This window comes from Tachysurus vachellii, chromosome 8, assembly GCF_030014155.1.
Source record: "Tachysurus vachellii isolate PV-2020 chromosome 8, HZAU_Pvac_v1, whole genome shotgun sequence".
NCBI lineage: Eukaryota > Metazoa > Chordata > Actinopteri > Siluriformes > Bagridae > Tachysurus > Tachysurus vachellii.
In genome coordinates this window covers 5,356,600-5,379,346 of record NC_083467.1, presented here as the reverse complement: position 1 = coordinate 5,379,346, position 22,747 = coordinate 5,356,600, and the positions used below count along the sequence as shown (strand labels likewise).

The window sequence follows — 22,747 nt, the reverse complement described above, 5'->3', positions numbered from 1 at the left end:
TTTAATCAATCCTTCAGAAGTATCTTCAGAATCACACCCTTAATGTATCCAAGATGTTTCAAGACGTCAAGAACTATATCAACTTTCACTGTTTTCCTGGTATTGTTTGAAGAATGAGTGCTAAATTTATGTTTTTGTGCTATAATTCTCTAGCGTATACTGAAGTGAACACACACCAGCATATAAAATTCAACTGTGTTTCCTGTCAACTTGGCTAAATCTAAATAAACAGGAGTAATTTTTGTTAGTACTCCGCCTGCAAATTATTTTCAGTCAGCACAGAATTTGCCATACATCATCTTCAGATCTACATATACAAAACTTATCAAAATATTGAGTGCTCTAAATTGTTTTCTTGTAATGGGCTAACAAATCTGACAGCATAGCCACCAGGATGCAAGGCTGTATCTCAGCACTGACACAAAACTTGGTCGGTATCTTCAGGACCATGCCATGGGGCTGTACAAACATTTTCTTTATAGTGGAACCACCTGTTGGTCATTTATATTTAAAATTTGCTTTTAAAGTCTCTATCAATGAATAACATCAATAATGGTTCTATAGATCACAGACTAAGAATACCACTAGTCTAAAACCCAGTTTGAAGGAAATATAGCAAAAGCACATACAATAGTGCTAATTTAAGTGTTTCAAGAAGAGGTAGGCCTTTACATATTGTTTTATGACAGGCAGTGACTCAGCTGTTCAGGCATCTAGGTGATGATTTCCTTGAAGACATGCAGTGATAGAATATCTGAGGGAGCATTATGCAGTAAAGGGTGTGATAAGTGCTTTGAGGTAAGAGGGTGCTGGTTAATTTTTTAAATGCAGGCAGTTACCAGAAGCCAGGACATGGGAATGGGTTGCTGTGGGAGAACTTAGGTAGGTTGAAAAACAAATATTATTTAAATATGCTTTAAATGCATATAATAGTCATTATTGGTACTTCTCCTCCAAGTGTTGCCTAGTATTCAACAGATTTGTCTCAATGTCAAAGTTCCAAGAGACAACATTGTATGTGAGAGCAGTGGCCGCAGAATTCTTCCACTGTCTGTGTTCAAAACATGGACACCATTGCTGAAACTACAAATCTCTCGTGAATCTCTTTGCCTAAAGTTATGATAATGGTTTTTTCATGTGATTACTTATCACACAAGAATATCACAGTATCACTTCACACTATCATAGTATCCTTGATTTCTCTTTCTTTGCTCATATTTTGCATACTCTGGGTCTTTTCTGGTACGAGATGTATACATTATTAGTTATTAGTTAATTATATTTGTTGACTCAAATTTAAAAAACAGATATATACATATAAGCCAGGAGTGCCATATTAATTACTCATTCCCACCACTCCCACTGTAGGCTAAACCACACCCCCACCTGCCATATATATTTATGCTTTTCTCCCAACTAGTTTTTCATTCTCTATATGTCTCCTTTTTACTGCCCTTCTTTCTTCTAAGAACTGAAAGGAATTAAATATGTTCTAAATAAATCAAAAGACAATTAATGTGCTATTGTACTTTCATTTTTCAGGGTACTAATGGTAGAAGAGGTCCACCTGGACAAGCTGTGAGTAAATTTAAGAAAATGTTTGGGTTTTTTTTGCTTTTATCATTTATTATGGTGAAAAGCTTCTACACTTTTACAATGACACATTTCCTTCCTTTAGGGTCCTGTTGGAAAACCTGGGGCAGATGGTGTTGCAGGAGAGCAGGGAATTGGAGGGCAGAGAGTAAGTTTCTGTTTGCTACTTCAGCTGTGTTGCAGGTTCTTCCAACGCCCACTTGGGTTTCCTTCTGGTTCTCTGGTTTTCTATGACTTCAGATATTTATTATCTCATTTACAGTGAAAAATGCTTTTTACAGTGTTTGAGATAAATTAAGATGTAAGAATGAGAACGTATTGTTCCCTTTCAAGGAACCTGAGGCTGCGTTATGGCTGACATGAATTCTTGACATGACATGAATTCCGCCACCATGTGGCGGAATTCTTCTGTCAGGGACCCGGGGATAAAAACAGACCCAACTGCAGGATAGCGTAAAATTTAACAGGACTTATTAACTAAAAAACATGAAACAGGGACACAGACAATACCAGACCGGACACGAGACGACATAAGACAACAACAGAAGACAAGTATTCCAGGCAGTAAATAGACAGTACAATGAACACATGAGGAACAGGTGTGCGGGGATTTCTTCTTTCTAGTGGCAAGAATCTTCAGTAGTGATGTACAAAACATCTTAGAAGTTTACAGTAATGACCAGAATAAGACATATATGTGTGTTTTTATCTTTATGGCAGGGTTCCAGTGGACCGGTTGGAACCCCAGGACTCAGGGGAGAGGATGGTAATCCAGGACCAAGAGTAAGTGCCTGACATGCATACTGCATATTTTATATATCCATTTTTTGCCATCAAATATAAGTGTAGTAGACAACAATGCAATGAATGTCAATATAATTTAATTATGCTACCAAAGGTCAGCATACTAGAAATGTATAGTTTAATTTAATATTACTGAGTGTAGTCTTTTGTCACAAAGTAGCTTTAAAGAGCCAAATAATACCTACTGAGCAAGGTGAGATACCCTGAAATAATGTTAACGAAACCTTGTGAGGACTTAATATTGGATTCTCTTTTGGGTAATACCAGATGGGAATGTTTTTGTGCTTTTACAAATTGTTTGTTTCTCAAACTCAACAACAACAACAACAACAACAACAACAACAATAATAATAATAATAATAATAATAATAATAATAATAATAATAATAATAATAGTAGAAGAACTGCTATATGGAACTGTGGTGGGCCTGGACCATGGAGCAGTGGGTCATGACACAATGGGGGGCCTGGGCAGTGGAGCAGAAGGTCCTTGTGCAATTGTGGATCTAGTCTGTGGAGCACCTGCTCCATGAAGCATTTGCATACCTAAGCAGTGAAGCAGAAGGTCCTGGTGTAATTGTGGATCTAGACTGTGGAGTGCTGGAGGACCTGAGCCATGGAGCAATGCATGAACAGATGACCAAGGCAGTGCAAAAAGTCCATGAACGACCTCCATGGTCACATCGTGACAGACAGGAAAATCCAAAACGATCTTAGTGGTCACATCGTGGCAGGCGTGAGGCTCAGGAACAACCTCCATGGTCACATCTTGGGACACGAGAAGGCTCTGCTGTGGCAGCCATCTTGGCTGAATGCTCTGGCATGGCAGCCATTTTGTAGGGAGGCTCAGGAGTGGCGGCCATGTTGTAAGCAGCCACTGACATGGTAGACACGACGTGAGCAGGCACTGGCGTGGCAGGCACAACGTGAGAAGGCACTGACATGGCAGGCACAATGTGAGCAGGCACTGGTGTGGCAGGCACAACATGAGAAGTAACTGGCGTGGCAGGCACAGTATGAGCAGGCACGACATGAGCAAGCTTTGGCATGGCAGGCATGACGTGAGCAGGCTTTGGTGTGGCAGGCATGATGTGAGCAGGCTTTGCATTAGCGCCTTGTTCCTTATCTGCAACACCCACACTGAAAGTAGATCCACTTAACCTCAAAGCAAAGTCTATGTATTGTTCTAGAGTCTAGTGTGGGGTACATAATGGCATTAACTGTGAAATTTGACTCAATAAACCATATCGGAAAATGTCCTTGAGAGCAGAGGTAATAAATTTTACCTTACAACAGAGTTCACAGAATTCCTCCAACAAATCCTCACTAGGCCGACTCCCCTGATGAAGGCGTAAAATCCTCACTGTATGAAAACAGTTTTTACACCTGTTCATCCATTCATTCATTGCCACAATCATTCCTGTTCGTAAAAAAGCAGTCATCAGCAGCTTAAATTATTACAGACCAATTTCACTAACACCAGTAATCATGAAGTGCTTTGAGAGATTGGTTTCCCAGCACATCAAAAAAAGGGTTCCTCCCACACTTGACCCACACCAGTTTGCTTACAGAGCAAATAGGTCCACAGATGATGCCATCTCCATAGCCCTTCACACTGCAATCAACCACCTTGAATGGCAAGGGACCTATGCAAGAATGCTCTCCATAGATTACAGTTCAGCATTTAACACAATCATCCCAGACATTCTAATCAATAAATTATCTGCACTCGGCCTTTCCCCCTCCATCTGCATATGGATAAAGGACTTCCTCACAAACCGCCCACAAACTGTTAAGCTCTGCTCCCACCTCTCCCCTACCATCACGCTCAGCACTGGCTCTCCACAAGGCTGTGTATTGAGCCCTCTACTCTACTACCTGTATACAGTACATATGACTGTACTCCCACTCATCCCACCAACGCCATCATCAAATTTGCAGACGATACCAGAGTGATTGGACTCATCTCAGGAGATGAAGAATCAGCCTACAGAGATGAAGTCTGAAAATTAGAGGAGTGGTGCTCTGTAAATAACTTGTCCCTGAACATCTCTAAGACAAAAGGACTTCAGGAGGCGTCACACTGAACCAGCCCCATTTTACATCAATGGGGAATATGTCGAAAGGGTAAATACCTTCAAATTCCTAGGAGTACACATATCTAACAACATGTCTTGGTCTACTAACACCTTAGCAACCATCAAAAAGGCACAACAACAGCTGCACTTCCTCAGAGTGCTCAGGAAGAACAACCTAGAGAGTAAGCTGCTGGTGTCCTTTTACCACTCTACCATAAAGAGTGTGTTAGTGTAGTGCATTTCGGTGTGGTACTCCAGCTGCACTGCAGCAGACAAGAAAGCCCTTCAGAAAATAGTAAACACAGCCCAAAAAATCACTAGCTGTCCACTACCCTCCCTGGAAAGCATCGCTCACTCCCATTATCTCTCTAGGGCCAAAAACATCATAAAGGACACATCCCACCCAGGACACCACCTGTTTAATCATCTGCCCTCAGGCAGGTGGTACAGATCGTTAAGAGCAAAAACCGCCCGCTTACAGAACAGTTTCTATCAGTTTCCCAGTTGCTATCAGGACTGTAAACTCAATGCACTAATCTCAATACCATTCCAACCATGCTATTCTGTTATTCACAGTCACTTATTTCACTTAAAATCTCTTCTGTCTAAGCTGCTGCTATTCTTATATATGGTCACTTTACAAAAGAGGCACTTTATTATTACTATCAATGGTCACTTTACTCAATGGTCAATTTATTCAGACTATTTAATGTGAATTTCACTTGGTGTATATATGTGTAAAAGTGTATTGTGATTGTCTGTGATTATATGTCTGTTTTTCTTACACCAATCAGGAGTAGCGCTCCTAATTTCGTTGTATGCGTAATATGATGACAATAAAGGCATTCAATTCAATTCAATTCAATTCAAATGTCTGTAGGGTCCTGGAGGAGCCCCAGGACCACCTGGTGAAAAGGGCAGACGAGGTGTTGTTGGTCGGAAGGTATGTCATATAGCTGAAAATGTGAAATGTAGTGATGGTCATTAGATTCCTGATTGATCATATATGATTCTAGCTAAACTAATAAAATGTTTGTTATAGAAAGCTGTCTGAAAATTATAATTTTATACTTGATTGAGCAACCCTGCTCTGTAACTCATTTCAGGGTGAACCTGGAGACCCAGGACCTAAGGGTTCTACAGGATCGTTTGGCCCCCGAGGAGAACCTGTAAGTCCAACATGCCTCAAGTTTCTTTTTAAAAAGAAATGGTATGCACTGTAAAATGGTATGCACTAGTTGTACACTAATTGTGAAAGATTTGTATGATGTTGAGCACAGTGTCTAAAGTTAAATGTCTCTTAACAGGGAGATGATGGACGAGATGGCATTGGAATACCTGGACCTAAGGGAAGAAAGGTGCGTTTTGTCTGTGTATAAGGTTTTCTGCAACACAAAGCTGAGTCTTGAGTTGACTGTGTAATATTTATCTGAGAAATGTTTTGTGTTTGTAAGTGTATCAAAAACTGTAAATCATATAATGAAAATTAAAATAATGATTAATTATAAAATGTTAAAAATTCTTTTTGCAGGGTGATGAAGGTTTCCCTGGATATCCAGGTCTAAAGGTAAGAGTGGGTCATTGCAATAAAGTTATAAATATGTTTTGCATTGCTCCTAACGCTGACAAAAAAATTACAAAGACTATAAACCGATGATTTTTCCTTTTATTTTCATAGGGAGCTGCTGGTGATCCTGGAGCCAAGGGGGGACCTGGTCCCAAAGGAAACAGTGGCCAGAGAGTGAGCTCCATGTCTACTGCTGATTTTATATATTTTTATATTCAGTTAAATTCAATTAATCTGTATAGCACTTTTAGTAATTCACGTTGTCTCAAAACAGCGTTACATAAGTATAGAAACAGAATAGAACAAATATTTATTTAATGTTTAAAGTTTAAAATGAAGTTACTATCTACTTCTATATAAATCCATGTTGTATATGTAAATGATTGTGAATTTATTTTCTAGGGTGTTGCAGGTGGTGCTGGTGAGGCTGGACAGAAGGGAGAGATCGGCTATCCTGGACCTTATGTAAGTACATAACATTGTTCCAAATCAGGTGAAATATATACATCAATGAAATATTTTATCAGTAAGCATGTTCATATGTCCTAATCTAAAGTAGTTTAGGACATAAGACAGTAGTTAAATTCATGTTGAGAATGTGTCAGAGGAAAAATACAAATAAAAATAATGTGCAATGAAAGACAATAAAAATATTTTGGTCTTTGACCAGTGCATTAATGGCCAGTTGGCATTTAAACAGCCCCAGTACAGGTGATGAGTTTCTTCAGATATGTTAACTTGTTTTTTGTTCGCACAGGGACCAAAGGGACCCAGAGGACCAGGAGTATCAGTAAGGGCATGTTATTGTGACAAATCATTGTTTACGTTGGGGAAAAAATGGGAATTACATTGGGAATTCTGTGCTTACCTACATTATCCTGTTTTTATAGACTTGTGCCCTGGTCAAGAAAATCAGAGAGAACTGCCGTATGTATTAGTTTGCAGTATGACATTCAATAGGTGTTTTGTTGTTGTAATAGAATAATAACTGTACTGAATGCAATTATCTGGTTGTACCTTATTGATGTTTTTTGTTATTTTCTCTTTTAGCATGCTGTTATGGTAAGTGCAATTTTATTTTATTTTTATATATTTTATTAAATATAAACAGCAACTTATTTATTTTGTAAGTTGAAAATGCTTAAACAATGTCACTATCTGTTCTTCAGGTGCCCAGGAATGTCCTCTGTATCCTACCGAGCTGGCCTTTGCCCTGGATGTATCGACAGGTGTATCAAAGGATAATTTTGACAGTATGAAGAACATTATACTCCATCTGGTGAATAACATTACCATCACTGAGAGCAACTGTCCACGAGGAGCTCGAGTGGCCCTGACACTCTACAACAGTGAGATAACCACTGACATACGCTTTTCTGATGCATTGAAAAAACATGCATTGTCTGAACGAGTGCAAGGCTTGCAGACTCTGAGGACCAATAAAAAGCGCAATTTGGAAACAGCCATGAACTTTTTGGCCCGAAACACCTTTAAGAGGGTGCGCAGTGGCTTCATGGTACGCAAAGCGGCTGTATTCCTTGTGAATGACCCTGTGGATGTCACAACGGAGTTCACCAATGCTGCTTTGCGACTCTATGATGCTGGAATCACCGCTGTCTTCCTCATGCCTCGTCCGCCAAGGAAGGTCCTGCAGGTGGGGGCAGTAGAATAAGACAAATTTAATAAATCTGTTTAAAACAAATTACAGTGAATAGCTAGACAAGATATCATTAAGCTTACTTGCAGAATACTTGAAGACTGCCTAAGCTTTAATTTCACCTTCACTCTTTCAGGTAAATAACACTATATTAGCCCATTTCAAGGACCTGCCCTCTCCAGGAAGAGCAAATTTCAACACTGTTATCAAGGAAATACTTGACTGTCACATCTGCCTAGGTAAAACCATGTCATATACATACACCATTATATACATGATTCATATATACAGTAGCTCAAAAGCAGGGAAATATGATGGAAAACTTGTTTTGTTTTGTTTTGTTGGTTTTTTTTCAGATGTCTGCACTCCTAATCAGCTGTGTGATTACAAGCCTTCCCTGAGCACTAGAGAAAAAAGGTCCTCCACCACAGACTTAGATGTTGATATGGCTTTCATCATTGATAGCTCTGAAAGCACATGGCCGACTGTGTTTACAGAAATGAAGCGGTATATTGCTCACATGATTAATCAGTTGGAGATCACAATGGAACCAGCGACAAGCTCCCATCATGCTAGAGTTGCACTGGTTCAGCATTGCCCATATAAGTATTTGTACAATGATAGCAGTATTCCTATTAGCATGGCATTTGGCCTGACAGACCACAATTCAGTTTACAATATCCAGAGCTTTTTACTGGACAAGGTGCAGCAATTAGAAGGGGGCCGTGCTCTGGCAGCAGCTCTGGAGAGTACAGTGGAGCATGTGTTTGAGAAAGCACCACATCCACGCCAACTGAAGGTGCTCATTCTGTTTGTGACTGGGTCAGTGGAAGAGAATAAGGAGAAGCTGCTAAAGGCTGCCATTGATGTCAAATGCAAAGGATATTTCATTGTGGTGATAGGTGTGGGTAAGCAGCTCAATGCTGAAGATGCTCGTATCCTGGCCCAGGTGGCTAGTGAGCCTTCAGATGTATTCTACAAGAGTGTAGATGGACCTGAAGGCTTCTATGATGACCACCTTCAGAGGTTTGCTCAACTATTGCCAGAGTACCTTAGTTGTAAGTATAACTCCTTAACACAAGTGTATGAATTAATCAGTAGTCACATGATGTTTCATTATTATTTTCTTTATATTTTTGTATCACACATCAGTGAAGGATGCCTACATATCTGCTGAAGTCTCAAAGCACTGCCAGGGGTACCAAGGTGACGAACCAGACAGGTCACAAAACATTTACATGTAAGCCTTCTGACATTTCTCTTTAATTGCATAATTCCTCCTATCAATAATTTTCAGGATTATAGGTTATTAATCCATATTTTCTACTTTTATAACATGTTTTATTTTAGGACCAACGATACATACAATGAGCAGGAACTGAAGAAAGATAAGGAACAAAAGCTTAAAGGTTTGGCCATTTTTAAATGAATGTTTAGTTACTGCTGGTCATGTAATAATGGATATATAATATTACATTTGAACTATAGCTTAATAATAAATAGCCTATATGTCACTGCTAACAAGGCCTGCATCTAGAGAAAGATAAACTACTGATTAACAAAAAAAAAAACCTAGAAAGTGTTCCTAGAAAGCTGAAAAATTGATAAACTGAACTGTTTTTTTATACAGAGAAATATTCAAAGAAAATTACAGAGAAAATTGCTCCTCATCCTTATGCATTCACACGTTTCATTAGCCACAGTTATCTGTGGTTTATTTAGGTTATTGGAATTTTTTTTATATATATAATAATGTGCTTTTCATTATGCCCAGTAGCCACTTTGGTCTCAGCTAAGAATATGCTTACTTTCTCCCCAAGAAAGGTTTTTATTTATTTAATTTGCTAAATCATAATAGTTGTTAAAAGGACTATATAAATAAAATAAAATTGAATTGAATTTGTGTGGCCAATCTTCAGTTTTTAGTACTTTCCCCAGTAATACACTAGAGTGTTACATCCATAACAGTAGCAGTGACAGTTTCATTATAGTTGCCTAAAGGTTTTATAGGTTCTTGAATGTTTGCTTAATATCAAATTCTGCCAGAAACAGACCAAAAAATCTTAAGAAGCAATTCGCAATTCATAACAATACATTAGCATGGTTAGTGTAGAATTAACATTGTATTATAACACCTCATTTCAAAAGTTTGAACGCAGGACTTTTCAGGACCTCCACCAGCTGTGCTAGGGGCATTATGCATACCAGAGCAGTAAGATCATTGTCCATGTGGATTAATGACACATTAGCCTATCACCACTCTTTATTTTGTTTTTTAATTTAACTTTGGACAAAAGAAAAGCTGAGAGTTTTACAGCTTTAAACCACTAACATATTACAGCAATAACCAATAAAAATCTTTACATTTTAGGCTGCATGCTTTATATCCTCTCAGAACCCACTCGAAAACAAAAAAAGTCTAATTAGTTTCAGATGGTGGGTTTGCTGCATGATGTCCACAGCTTGAGCTAGACGATAGATTTTGTTTTGCATTTTTGAGATAAGCTGAAAATCAACACACATTCAACATTCTGGTATGCCTTATATGCTGACGACATTCGGGTATGATATAAATATATATATATATATATATATATATATATATATATATATATATTTATTTATTTATTTATTTTTATTTCAAATTTCTTGGTATCCCATCAGGATGTTTTAAACAACTTAGAATATGACACCTGAGAAGGCAGACAACCCAAATTTAGGTGAGCAATAGTATAAGAACATATAGTTTTTAAGTTTATTGAAGTAAATTAAGTTAAATTAAGTTAATTAAAGTACATTTTTGGTTGCATATCCCTTTTTTGCAATATCAGCATTAAGTTGGTGAACCCCTGAACATCAAACTGTTAGATTTTTCTTTTGTGATGCTTTACTAGACGTCTTTTTGTTGTTGTTTGTTTAGTTGAGGTGACTCTTAAGTAGGTGTTCAGTTTGATCAATTCTGGTGATTGACATGGGCAGTCTTTGACTCAGTTGTCTTCCTGCATGTTGAAGTTCCTTCCAATTAGATTGGATGCATTTCTCTTTAGACTTCTGAGTTAGTTCTATACTGCACTGGATTATTACTTTTTCAGGATATTTCAAATTTTTGTATTGGCTATACCCACTGCTTATTGGCTATACCCACTGCTCCGTATTGTTTTCCCTTTTTTAACAGGCCTCTTTACCTGGAAGAGGAGATATACAGAGATATACATTTTTTTAAAAAGCTATATAACAGGACACACCTTGGCAACAAGAAACACCATTCAGTTACATGTTTTAATATTTTTGATCACAAGAAAAATGGGTGAATTTAAACAAAAGGTGTCATTTTCTAAGTTGCTTAACACATCTACATATACTGTATGAGGAAATGAATGATGACATTTTTTCTTTCTAATAGAATCTTTCTAATAGAACCATTTCTGATGTCAAACCCAAAAAAAAGACGGACAAACCCAGTGTATTACAGAAAGTCTGAATTATAATAATATGTTAATCTAATCTATATTACAAACCTGTGGAAGTATGTGACAGTATGTCACTCCATTACTGAACACACACCAGGTGTTCAAAGCAATAGCAAGTTACATCAAGATATCACATAGCAGGCATTTCAGCTAATCTAAGTGCAAATCATTTTACCTATTCTAATATTTACTCTTAAATGTTCTTCATTTGCAAAACTCTGCTGCCATTACTAACACACTCCTTTTCATAATATAACACCTCATTTTTTGCATGTTCTAGTTAATGAGTTTGCCGACCCATGCTCACTTGACTTTGACACTGGACTACCATGCAAAGACTATGAGGCTAAGTGGTACTTTGACAAAAAGAATGGATTCTGTGCCCGGTTCTGGTATGGAGGTTGTGGAGGAAATGAAAATAGGTTTGAGACTGAGGCGCAATGCCTTAAACACTGCATCAATACAGGTATGTGTTTTTGCCTGACCGAACCAAGTGATTGAGAGGCAACCTAGGAAACCTAGATTTTGGAGCATATACAGTTAAAAGTGGAATGTGCTGTGATCATTGAATTTGGTGTTGTGTCAAAGCAGCATAAGATAAGCATAAGTTTTATTAAAATGTATTATTACATTTTTTATTACACGCAACAATTACCAAATAACACTGAACAACTCAAATGGGCCAGTGCAAATGCAAGAGATATAAAAGGCTACTGAAACATAAGAAAAAAAGATTTTCTGGTGTTTCCCAAAGCTTTTTTGATTAAGTGAAACTTAAAATATTTAAATATGTGTTTTTTCTTGACTCCCATAGTGGAGCAGCAGCCACACCTGAGTGTCAACAAGATCCAATCAGAGGACCCCCCTGCTCCAGGTTAGTCTACCTCTGCTAAGTCCAATCATCATAAGCACTGATGTATAAACGTATATTACGTATTCCTCATTTTGGCTAAGGGCAATGATGTCCCTTTGCTTTGAAGCTCACTGCATATTTAAACAGTAATTGGATGATCATTACTTCATATATACACATATACATACACATGCTCATATAAGGTGGCTAAATCTTCCTCAGCTGGAGAGTCTTACTAGTCTAATATAGAACTACCTACATCCAGAAGTATGTGAGTATCACACGTATGTGAGTCATTACATGTTTGCAATTTAATGAGTTCCCTAACTATAGTAGCATTTATTAGAATGTCTGTGAGCTAGAGGAGCTGCAAGTTTCAACCTCTTTCACATTCATTTTGTCAAAATAAGGAGAAGGAGAAACTTGTTTCAAGAAGTGTTTCTAAAATATTAGATAGCCTGTGTTTGTAGCTTGTGTTTTAAATTAGAATTTGTTTGTTTTAAAGTTGTTTGCTCTTTGTCTACAGGCATGTATGATTTTATCGGCTAGCAGTTTGGGTTTTCAGTTTTTAAATGCAGTTTGTTTAAAGTTGTCCTATGTCTCATTTTCTGAGTCACTTAGTGTCTATGGAAAATGCACAAAAACTTAACCTAACTTAACAATAAGCTCTCCGTGATCTCATTTATGCTTCTGGAAAAAATAATGCTTGTTCACCAAAGAGTGACATTTTTAGGGTATGGGATGTAGTGTCATCAAATGTTTTAATTATTTTGTTCAAATGTTTTTTGTTAATAAAATATTCGTTTACATTGAAACAGTTAATACTGTACAGTTCCACAAATCCAACATTGTTTACCAAGCCATCCTAATATAATTTTCAGTATCCCTAGTTATTCAGCAGTAATACATGCCTGACACTGTTTCCCAGTATGTTGCCCATTTTTATCTGAATGTCTTATTAGTTATTCACATTTATTAGTATTTTTCACTCGTCTGCTGCTATCTTCAAACAGCTCCCCAACTTTCAGTGGTGGACATCTGTAAAATTCCCAAAGAGGAAGGCACCTGTGCTAAGTTTGTACTAAAATGGCATTTTGACTTCATTGAGAAGAGCTGTAAACGATTCTGGTATGGAGGCTGCGGTGGCAACCAAAATCGTTTTGACACGCAAAAGGAGTGTGAAATAGCATGTGGAAAAGCAGGTGAGACATACAACTGAAAACTGAGTCAAGAGGCTTTTATTGTCATTTCAACCATATATAGCTGACAAAGTACATAGTGAAATGAAACAGCAGCGGTAAGGACTGAAAGTAAGTTGTCCTAGCCACATAATGTGCAACCTAGTGCAAGCTGTCCAAAATAGTCCCCCATAAAGCTTACAACATGACTAAGAAAAGAAGACAAGGGTGTATAAATGTATTGATTTGTATAGCACTTTTAACAATATATATTTTCACAAATATTTTATTCAGAATAAAATCTAGAAAATGCAGTCATTCAGGCAATCCATGTGGTCCATTCTCAGAAACAGTATGTGGCCTCTAATTAGTAAAGCCAACCAGAAGCAGGGCATAGAATGGATCAGGCACGTGTAGAGAACAGAAACAATCAGGTACACTTGGATTTGCATGTGCAGCATGACAGAGAGAGTAAGAGAGAAAGAGAGACAGACAGGCTGACAGACAGACAGACAAAGAAAGAAAGAAACATAGAATATTAGGTATGTATTTGATCACCTAATAGTTAAGTACAATGTAGATTGTGTGCAAAGTGCAGGCAGAGACTCCAGAAAGACTAGCTATGACAGCATTAATAAAAGTAAGAGCCAGAAGGCGACACAGACATAAGAGGTTCCTGGGACATGAAGTGTCCATTGTATTGTCATCAGCAGAACAGTGGAAGCTACTGTAATACCATGTTTACAACAAATACCCAGAGGCAGCATATATAATGGTTAAAGCACTGGACCTAAAACAGAAACTTTCAGGATACCTGAAACACTTAACTTTGGTAAAGTTTACATTGTGATAAAAGTGATAACAAACTGATAAACATCCAAATAAATCCTGAGCCAGGAGAGGTCTGTTCCCTTAATTCAATTGCCTAGCAAGTAAAATAGTATGATAAAAAGCTACACTAAGCTGCAACATCAGCAAGGATACAACCATGATCAGAGGCCAATAATAGGTCATTTATCACTTTAACCAGTGGTTTCTCTGTTCTATGATGACACCTAAATCCTAACTGATACATTTCATGAATGTTATTCCTATGTAGGTATTATCATAACTGCATAACCTTTTCTAGGCTCTGGGAGATTATGGGGAGGTGTGATATTGACCTATAGACAGCTGACAGGGGTCAAGCTCAGGTTTGATATCTGCTTGAATTTAATAGATTTAGGTACATTGCAAATGCTAAGCAAATAATTGATTATTTTTTATAAAGGGTTCAGTTGCTACTGGTATTAGAATATGTAGGTTAGGGATATATTATTTGATGCAGTGCTGATGATTTTGAAGAAGAGGACTGAAACATTCTGAAACTGCTGATCTGATATAGTAATATTGTAATCTACAGGATTAGCTGGTTTAAAATTAATAGTCTGAATTCTATTACCTGATATATTTTTTGCCACTGAAATAATTCATAAAGTCATTGCTGATGCATCTGATGGCTTGCTCCAATTATTAAATAAAAATCAAGGATTATTTTTTATCTTTGTTTAGGGTGGAGATATATGCTTATCTAGCAGCACTAAGAATTTTATGTAGCGCAGGAGTTCTTCTTCCATGCTACTTGAAGTACTAGCAGTTTGCTTTGACACCATATACATTATAATTTTCTGGTTGTCTGTTTTAGGGTGCATGTGTGATTGTTATACCTGGGTGCTTGTTTGTCTCAATAATTATTCTGGAGCTACATTTAGAATCTTTAAAAGATCTCTTTTAATTAAAAAAAATTTAATTTACTAAACGTTTTGTGGTAATTGTACTATGACTAAGGCTGTGTAACAAAAGCAGTAATAAAATAAATAGTTTAACTTCTACTTCTGTATAATATAGATTCAAAATATTTTTATTGTCATGTAAAGTGTGAGTGTAAAGTGAGTGTACAGCTTGTATAACAGTGTAAATTTGCTGTCCCTTTAAAATAACTGAAAACACAGCCATTAATGTCTAAAACGCTGGCTAGAAAAGTGAGTACACCCCTAAGAGAAAATGTCCAAATTGGGCCCAAAGTGTCAATATTTTGTGTGGCCACCATTATTTTCCAGCACTGCTTTAACCCTCTTTTGCATGGAGTTCACCAGTGCATCACAGGTTGCCACTGGAGTCCTCTTCCACTCCTCCATGAGGACATCACGGAGCTGGTGGATGTTAAAGACCTTGTGCTCCTCCACCTTCCGTTTGAGGATGCACCACAGATGCTCAATAGGGTTTAGGTCTGGAGACATGATTGACCAGTCCATCACCTTTACCCTCAGCTTCTTTAGCAAGGCAGAGGTCATCTTGGAGGTGTGTTTGGAGTCGTTATCATGTTGGAATACTGCCCCGCGTCCCAGTCTCTGAAGCGAGAGGCTCATGCTCTGTTTCAGTATGTCACAGTACATGTTGGCATTCATGGTTCCCTCAATGAACTCTCCAGAGCTGGCAGCACTCATGCAGCCCCAGACCACGACACTCCCACCACCAAGCTTGACTGTAGGCAAGACACACTTGTCTTTGTACTCCTCACCTGGTTGCTGCCACACACACTTAATAAACTTATTTGGTTCATCTTGGTCTCATCAGACCACAGGACATGGTTCCAGTAATCCATGTCATTAGTCTGCTTGTCTTCAGCAAACTGTTTGCGGGCTTTCTTGTGCGTCATCTTTAGAAGAGGCTTCCTTCTGGGACAACAGCCATGCAGACCAATTTGATGCAGTATGCCGTATGGTCTGAGCACTTACAGGCTGATCCCCCACTCCTTCAACCTCTGCAGCAATGCTGGCAGCATTTATATGTCTATTTCCCAAACACAACCTCTGTATATGACGCTGACCAACAATGTTTATGTAGAGCAATTCTTTTTTTCAGATCCTCAGAAAATTCTTAGCCGTGAGGTGCCATGTTGAACTTCCAGTGACCAGAATGAGAGAGTGAGAGTGATAACACCAAATTTAACACACCTGAGACCTTATAACACTAACGAGTCACATGACACCGGGGAGAGAAAATGGCTAATTGGGCGCAATTTGGAAATTTACACTTAGGGGTGTACTCACTTTTGTGGCCAGCTGTTTAGACATTAATGGCTGTGTTGAGTTATTTTGAGGGGACAGCAAATGTACACTGTTATACAAGCTGAACACTCACTACTTTACATTGTAGCACAGTGTCATTTCTTCAGTGTCACATGAAAAGATTTTGAAAATATTTACAAAAATGAGAGGGGTGTACTTATTTCTGTGAGATACTATATATATATCGCTCAGGAGTTAAAAGGTTCAGTTGTCATTATTAAAGATTATTTCAGTTTTAAAGCTGTCTGTACCTACCAAAATTTTATTTAGTATATTTGTATAAAAGATACTACATGAGCAAGCAAATGACTTTCTTTTCCTTCAACAGCTGCTGTTAAGCAGGCACCTGTGATTGCTGCAGTGAGTACGTAAATGAACACTGAGGATTCAAGGTTCACCTCTGAGGAGAAATAATGAAAATCAAGTTGCCTGCACTGGATTCTGCCAGAGGAAGCCTTCACCATAGTCTTTTTTTTGTTTGTTTCTTTTCTTTTTTTTTGCATTTGGGGGGTTGGGGGGTTGGGGGGCAAGCCAAACAGGTCATTGCATGATATTTTTGTAGTGGTGCTAAATTTTTTGTTTGTTTCTTTGTTTGTTTGTCCATTTTCTCAGAATGCAATACAATGTCTAAATAGCTGAATTCCAGGAAAAAAATATTTTGTAATTTCTTTTTTTTTCTCAACATGTATTAAATGCTTCATGAAACGTATTATATCTTTTGAAGGTTATAGGGATCACTTCCTTTTTTGTCTAGTTTTTAACTCACAAAGGTACTTTCAAGTGCCCTCATTATGCTTTCACTGCTTGGTTGCATTCTATGATCAGATGTTGGAATAACACTTGTTCATAAAAGATCAAAATGTTCTCATTAAAAGAATCCACTCCAGTAATTTATGATTATTGCAAATAATTTGGCAGTGTAAATCATAATAAGATAATCATATCCATTTATAAGGCTAATACAATTCAGATGTCACATGCTAAAACCTTTACTGTTTTTAAATACTGGAACAATTGTGCAAAACAGAAGTAAAAATGATTGTGAGCTAATCAAGCAAGACTTATTTTTGGTGTGTGTGTGTTTGTGTGAAAAAGAAAAAAACGTAAAAAAATAAATAATAATAATAATAAATAAATTCAAGACATTCATACAGTCAATACATTATAATAGGTCTTTATACATTGACATAGCTTTATATATTTACCTATTAAGTGTTGAAAGCAAGGGCCAAGGAATCTATGACACAGCTTACCTCAGACAAGATTAGAGTGCTTTTTTGCCATTACTGTGTATTTGCAGGTCTGTTTAAGAACTATGGAACAAATCTGTTCCGCAGCTTGTGTTGAGCTGGGCTGTTCAAGTAGTGACTCATTTTAGGTGGAATATCCTTTTATGGTGCACACTTCATGGCTCTGTATTTTTTTTCTGACTGGATGACTTTTAGGTTTGGGGAGATTTGCTATACTAACTCAAACTGACATTTTCCAAGTCTCACTTGGAAGATTTTAGTATGCATGGACTTTTGGCCACATAGAAATAAAGCAAATATGAAATAAATAAACCAAATTTGGCGATGATGTACTTTTGTGAGGAGCAATTCACTGAGCCAAACCAAGCCCATAATATCTGAGCTTAGGTCTTACTTTTGCTTAGTATAGCAAATTGTTATTTTCTACATCCCCTACCTACATAGTCTTGTTTGTTGATATCCAAATGTGTACTAGCATGACACAGTAGTGTGAAAGACATGAAAAAACTGTCTGTCTATAAATCTAAAGCTAATTTACTCTTAAACTTCTTACAAAATACACTTCTCATCTGAGCTGCTCAGTTTTCCCACACTTTTTGATGTTCCCAAGCCAACTGTGAAATATGATCTCTCCAGCAGGTCCTGAGTCTGCACTGGGGTCTCCTTCCATTGGGGCATGCCAGATTCAGCTCTAGCAGAAATAAACAATGGCTCTCTATGGCTGCCCTTGAATTAGAGGAGCAACATGCATGCACACTTATACCTAGGGGCAAACTAGTATGTTTTGCAACAGTGGGAAAAAACAAGACAATACAATCAGTGCAGTAATACAAGAACTGTGGGGCTTCAGCCCTATCTGATGCACAACTGTGCCACCCACTTATAAAATAAACAAAAGTTGAACAAATTTAGAAAAGTAGAACAGAATATTTAGATCCTAGTTTAAATAGGTATACTTGAAGAAATGTTCACTTTCAAATTAAAGGGAATGCACAAATCTCTTGGTTATTATTTTCAATTACATGTTTACTGAATCTCATTTAAAATGTCATGAAAGTCAAAAGATTTTTTGTTTATTGGATTTGAGCTTGAAAAAGGCTGGTGGGTACTTTAGAAACTGTGCCACTTGGTTTATGTGCTTTAAATTTCAAGTTACACAAATATTTGAGTTCTGATCATATGATTATGCTTTCCATCAGAAAAAGATATCATTATCCTGAGCTCGTAAGAGCTACATGCAGCAATACAGAAAAAGAGAGGTACAAATTAATTTTTAATAGTAGAGCTTTTCTGACATCCAAAAAAATAATAATAGTCAAAAGGCAAATGAAGTTACATGAAATCATTCCCATGTTTGCACTGAAATGGTCTTCTTTCTGCAGAACATCTGTTCACCCCACTTCCTCCAGGCCACAGAATCATGACTCATTGCAAAGTCATTTTGGCTTTTCACAAATCCCATAAAGTCTTAAGTACTTTATTTATTTATGGTCTCCCGAGAGAGGAGAAATCTAATTTTGATTACTGACATTTTACACTGCTTTAGACTTTAGAAGGAATAAATCGACTATGTGATTGTTCTCTCATGCATTCTACATTTATTTATAACATTTCTTACTCTACACTGTAGTCAGCTATTTAGGGTTATAACTTTTATATTTGTTGTAACTTTTACAAACTTATTAATTTAATCTAGACCATTTTTATGATAAAAATACGATATTCACATATTTGTGTCTCAAAACTAAGAAAAAAATCTTAGCTTATATGACAGGTTGAGCTTTTGTCGGATTTAAAAAATAAATAAAATCAGAAATAGAATACTGTTTACTTAATAAATTTTAGTTTAACATTTTAAAGGAAATGTTGCTTGTTTTGTAGCCAAGATGCAGAAAAAAGTAGCAATAAATTATATCATAGTTACACAGATGTGCAGCTTGTGTAAAAAAAAGAATAAACTAGACAAAACACACTACTCAAGAGAATGCAGAATCCAACTTTTTGAGTGAATGCACTCTTGATTAAATTTAAAAATGAAATCTGTAACACAGAATCCTTGTGTAGTCTGCTGTGGCCAAGTTTGCATGTGAAAAACAAGTTAAATCAATCTGAAGTTTTTAAGCTGTGCTGAAGCTGTGCCGTTGTTCAATAACATTTACACTTGGGAATTGGTCAGTCACATGCTGCATTATGGGAAAGTTTGCTGTTTTGGTAGGGTTCATTCTTTGTTCATTCAGTGCAAAAAACACATTTACACATAATGTTAGAACCTTAAAGATTCTGTGGTTTTGTTTTATTTTCATTCACATGCTAGCTCCACATTTCCAGAAATCTTTTCTTATCCGGTGTGTGGCTTACTCAAGGTTCAGTGCGCATCTTCTTTCAAACAAACAAAAATTGGAAGCCTTTGTACAAAACTTGTTTATACTGTATAGATAAATAGAGCATATTTGGCATTAAGTAATGAAAACATTGATTTACCTGCAGAAACAGAAGCAAGAGAGCAAGTTCTTCAATCACACTACATATACTGTGTACACATACTGTACACACACATACACATACTATGTGATGTATTAGGCAGCAAGTGAATCAGTTTTGACAAGTTGATATGTTTGAAGCAGGAAAAATGGTCAAGAAGAAGGATCTGAGAAACTCTGAGATAAAACTGTGAAGCTAAAGAGTTGGGTCAGAGTTTCTCCAGAACAACGGGTCTTCTGGAGTGTTCCCTGCATGCATTGGTTAGTAACTAGCATAAGTGGCTTAACAACAGGTAAATGGGCATAAAAAGCTCATTGATGTTCATGGAGAGCAAATACTATTTGGTCCAAATCCTACAGAAAGGCTACTGTATTACAAATTGCTGAAATGGTTTATGAACACAAAGAGCATTACAGCATATGGGGCTCATATATGCAGCGCAGTCAAAGCTGACATGCAACACAGAAAGGGTTTACAATGGCCAAATTAGCATCAGAACTGAACCATGGAGCCATGGATGAGGGAGGTCTGGTTGGATGAATTCTGTTTTATTTTGCATCATGTGGATGGCCAGGTCCTTTACTTGGAGAAGAGATGGCACCAGAATATGGGAAGAAGGCAATTAGGCAGAGGCAGTGAAATGTCAACATGCGGGCAATGTTCTGTTGGGAAACCATCTTTGTCTTCAAACTATACATAAACAATTTTTGCATTGTGACAGGGAACATTATCCTGTTGAAAATGTCCCCTGCCACAGTGCAAAAATTGTTTATGTATAGTTTGAAGACAAAGAGTTTAATATGTTGACTTGGCTGCCAAATTCCCCATATCTCAATCTGATTTAGCATCTGTGGCATGTACTGGGCAAACATGGAAGCCCCACCTAAAACCTTACAGGACATAAAGGATCTGTCCATACCTTAAAAGGTAAATGTGTTTGCACAAGGTAGAACTGCATAATACTATGTGGTTTTAATGTTATTAAGAGAATAATTAACAGCCAGGTGTTACTTAAGAAATGGTGTTCTATAGTACATTGTCTCTAAAATTATATATAGGTCAGGTATTTTAGATGGTATAGCTAGCTCTTTATGTTCAGAGATTTTCACTCTGAATGTTTGTACTCATTTCGATTAAAGTCTTTTCTTTTGGATCTGCTAAGGAAACCCATGCAGCCACAAGGAAAAACTTAAGCCTCAAAGATATTTTTTTCCAACTAATATCTTCCAATTTGTTTGTTATAATGTATAAAATATTATTATAAAGTGCATTATTATAAAGCCACATAAAGTGCATCTGTGCAACCTGGTGCAAACAGTGCAAAAGACAAAAAATACAAGACTACACAAAAGACAATATAAAAAAGACAATAAACAAAAACAGCGTATCTAACCAGTGTAGATACTGTGTGTTCAATCAGTATTGTGTGTGCAGAAATACTGGAATGAATAGAGTATTATACTGTAGCAGCAGTTGCATGAGGTAATGTAAATTATGTGCAAAGAGCAAAAAACAGTGTGATAATGATAATATAACTCTCCAAATAAAGCAGATGTCTTCACTACTGTTAATCTGACTGCTTCTTTTGTTTACTTTTAGAAAGACGAGACACAAATCATTTAGTCGCTGTAGCAAACATTTCCAATGCATGGACCAAATGCAGAGAGTAGTTTACACAATAAATAAAATCATTCGACATAGCTGGAGTCAACTGGAGGTGATTCCACATGTGTAAAGTCAAACACCTCTATGAGTATAGAGATTTATACAATTGTACCATATAAAGTACAAGACAAAGAAACTAAATTAAAGAATCAAGCAAGCATGGCTGTTAGGGCAGGAAAAGATTATTAACTCTCTCCATAACCAAACTCATTCAATCTCTGTTTATCCCCATTACCCTGTTGCAAATGTTGCCTGTGACTCATCTTTCCACATGGAAACATTTTCCCTTCTGATGTGGTACAGGAAACATTCATTCATTCATTCAGAAAGTGGGTCTTAATGATGCTCTGTATATTCAAGCAACATGCAGCATCAGCACACTGACTGTAATTTTTTGTATGATGTGACTAATATGAGCAAACTGTTAAAAGTGTTACTGTTAAAACTTGTCCTGGAAATCAAAAAAAATTACAATTAATATACAGTATCTCACAGAAGTAAGTACACCCCTCCCATTTTTGTAAATATTTTATTATATCTTTTCATGTGACAACACTGAAGAAATGACACTGTGCTACAATGTAAAGTAGTGAGTGTACAGCTTGTATAACAGTGTACATTTGTTGTCCCCTCAAAAATAACTCAACACAGCCATTAATGTCTAAACAGGCCAGGGTCTTGGTGATTTTTATAGCCTACACCATCTTTATGTAAAGCAAAAATTTTTTTTCAGATCCTCAGAAAGTACTTAGCCGTGAGGTGCCATGTTGAACTTCCAGTGACCCGTATGAGAGAGTGAGAGTGATAACACCAAATTTAACACAGCTGCTCCCCATTCACACCTGAGACCTTGTAACACTAATGAGTCACATGACACCGGGGAGAGAAAATGGCCCGATTTGGACATTTACACTTAGGGGTGTACTCACTTTGTGGCCAGCGGTTTAGACATTAATGGCTGTGTTGAGTTATTTTGAGGGGACAACAAATGTACACTGTTATACAAGCTGAACACTCACTACTTTACATTACTGCACAGTG

The 22,747-nt window shown here is 37.1% G+C and overlaps 1 protein-coding gene across 1 annotated transcript in view; it reads left to right on the top strand.

Moving 5' to 3' along the window:
• Positions 1 to 17,364, top strand: part of col6a3 (collagen, type VI, alpha 3) — a 48,587-nt gene extending 31,223 nt beyond the window's left edge. The window contains 21 exon segments of the mRNA XM_060875902.1: positions 1,543 to 1,578; positions 1,679 to 1,741; positions 2,314 to 2,376; positions 5,356 to 5,418; positions 5,582 to 5,644; positions 5,783 to 5,833; positions 6,007 to 6,042; positions 6,154 to 6,216; positions 6,445 to 6,507; positions 6,800 to 6,832; positions 6,933 to 6,969; positions 7,093 to 7,104; positions 7,212 to 7,696; positions 7,836 to 7,938; positions 8,056 to 8,757; positions 8,852 to 8,939; positions 9,050 to 9,108; positions 11,450 to 11,635; positions 11,984 to 12,043; positions 13,036 to 13,224; positions 16,639 to 17,364. Coding sequence (XP_060731885.1) covers positions 1,543 to 1,578; positions 1,679 to 1,741; positions 2,314 to 2,376; positions 5,356 to 5,418; positions 5,582 to 5,644; positions 5,783 to 5,833; positions 6,007 to 6,042; positions 6,154 to 6,216; positions 6,445 to 6,507; positions 6,800 to 6,832; positions 6,933 to 6,969; positions 7,093 to 7,104; positions 7,212 to 7,696; positions 7,836 to 7,938; positions 8,056 to 8,757; positions 8,852 to 8,939; positions 9,050 to 9,108; positions 11,450 to 11,635; positions 11,984 to 12,043; positions 13,036 to 13,224; positions 16,639 to 16,682 — 2,499 coding nt within the window. The 3' untranslated portion in view covers positions 16,683 to 17,364.
• The last annotated feature ends 5,383 nt before the right edge of the window (positions 17,365 to 22,747 follow it).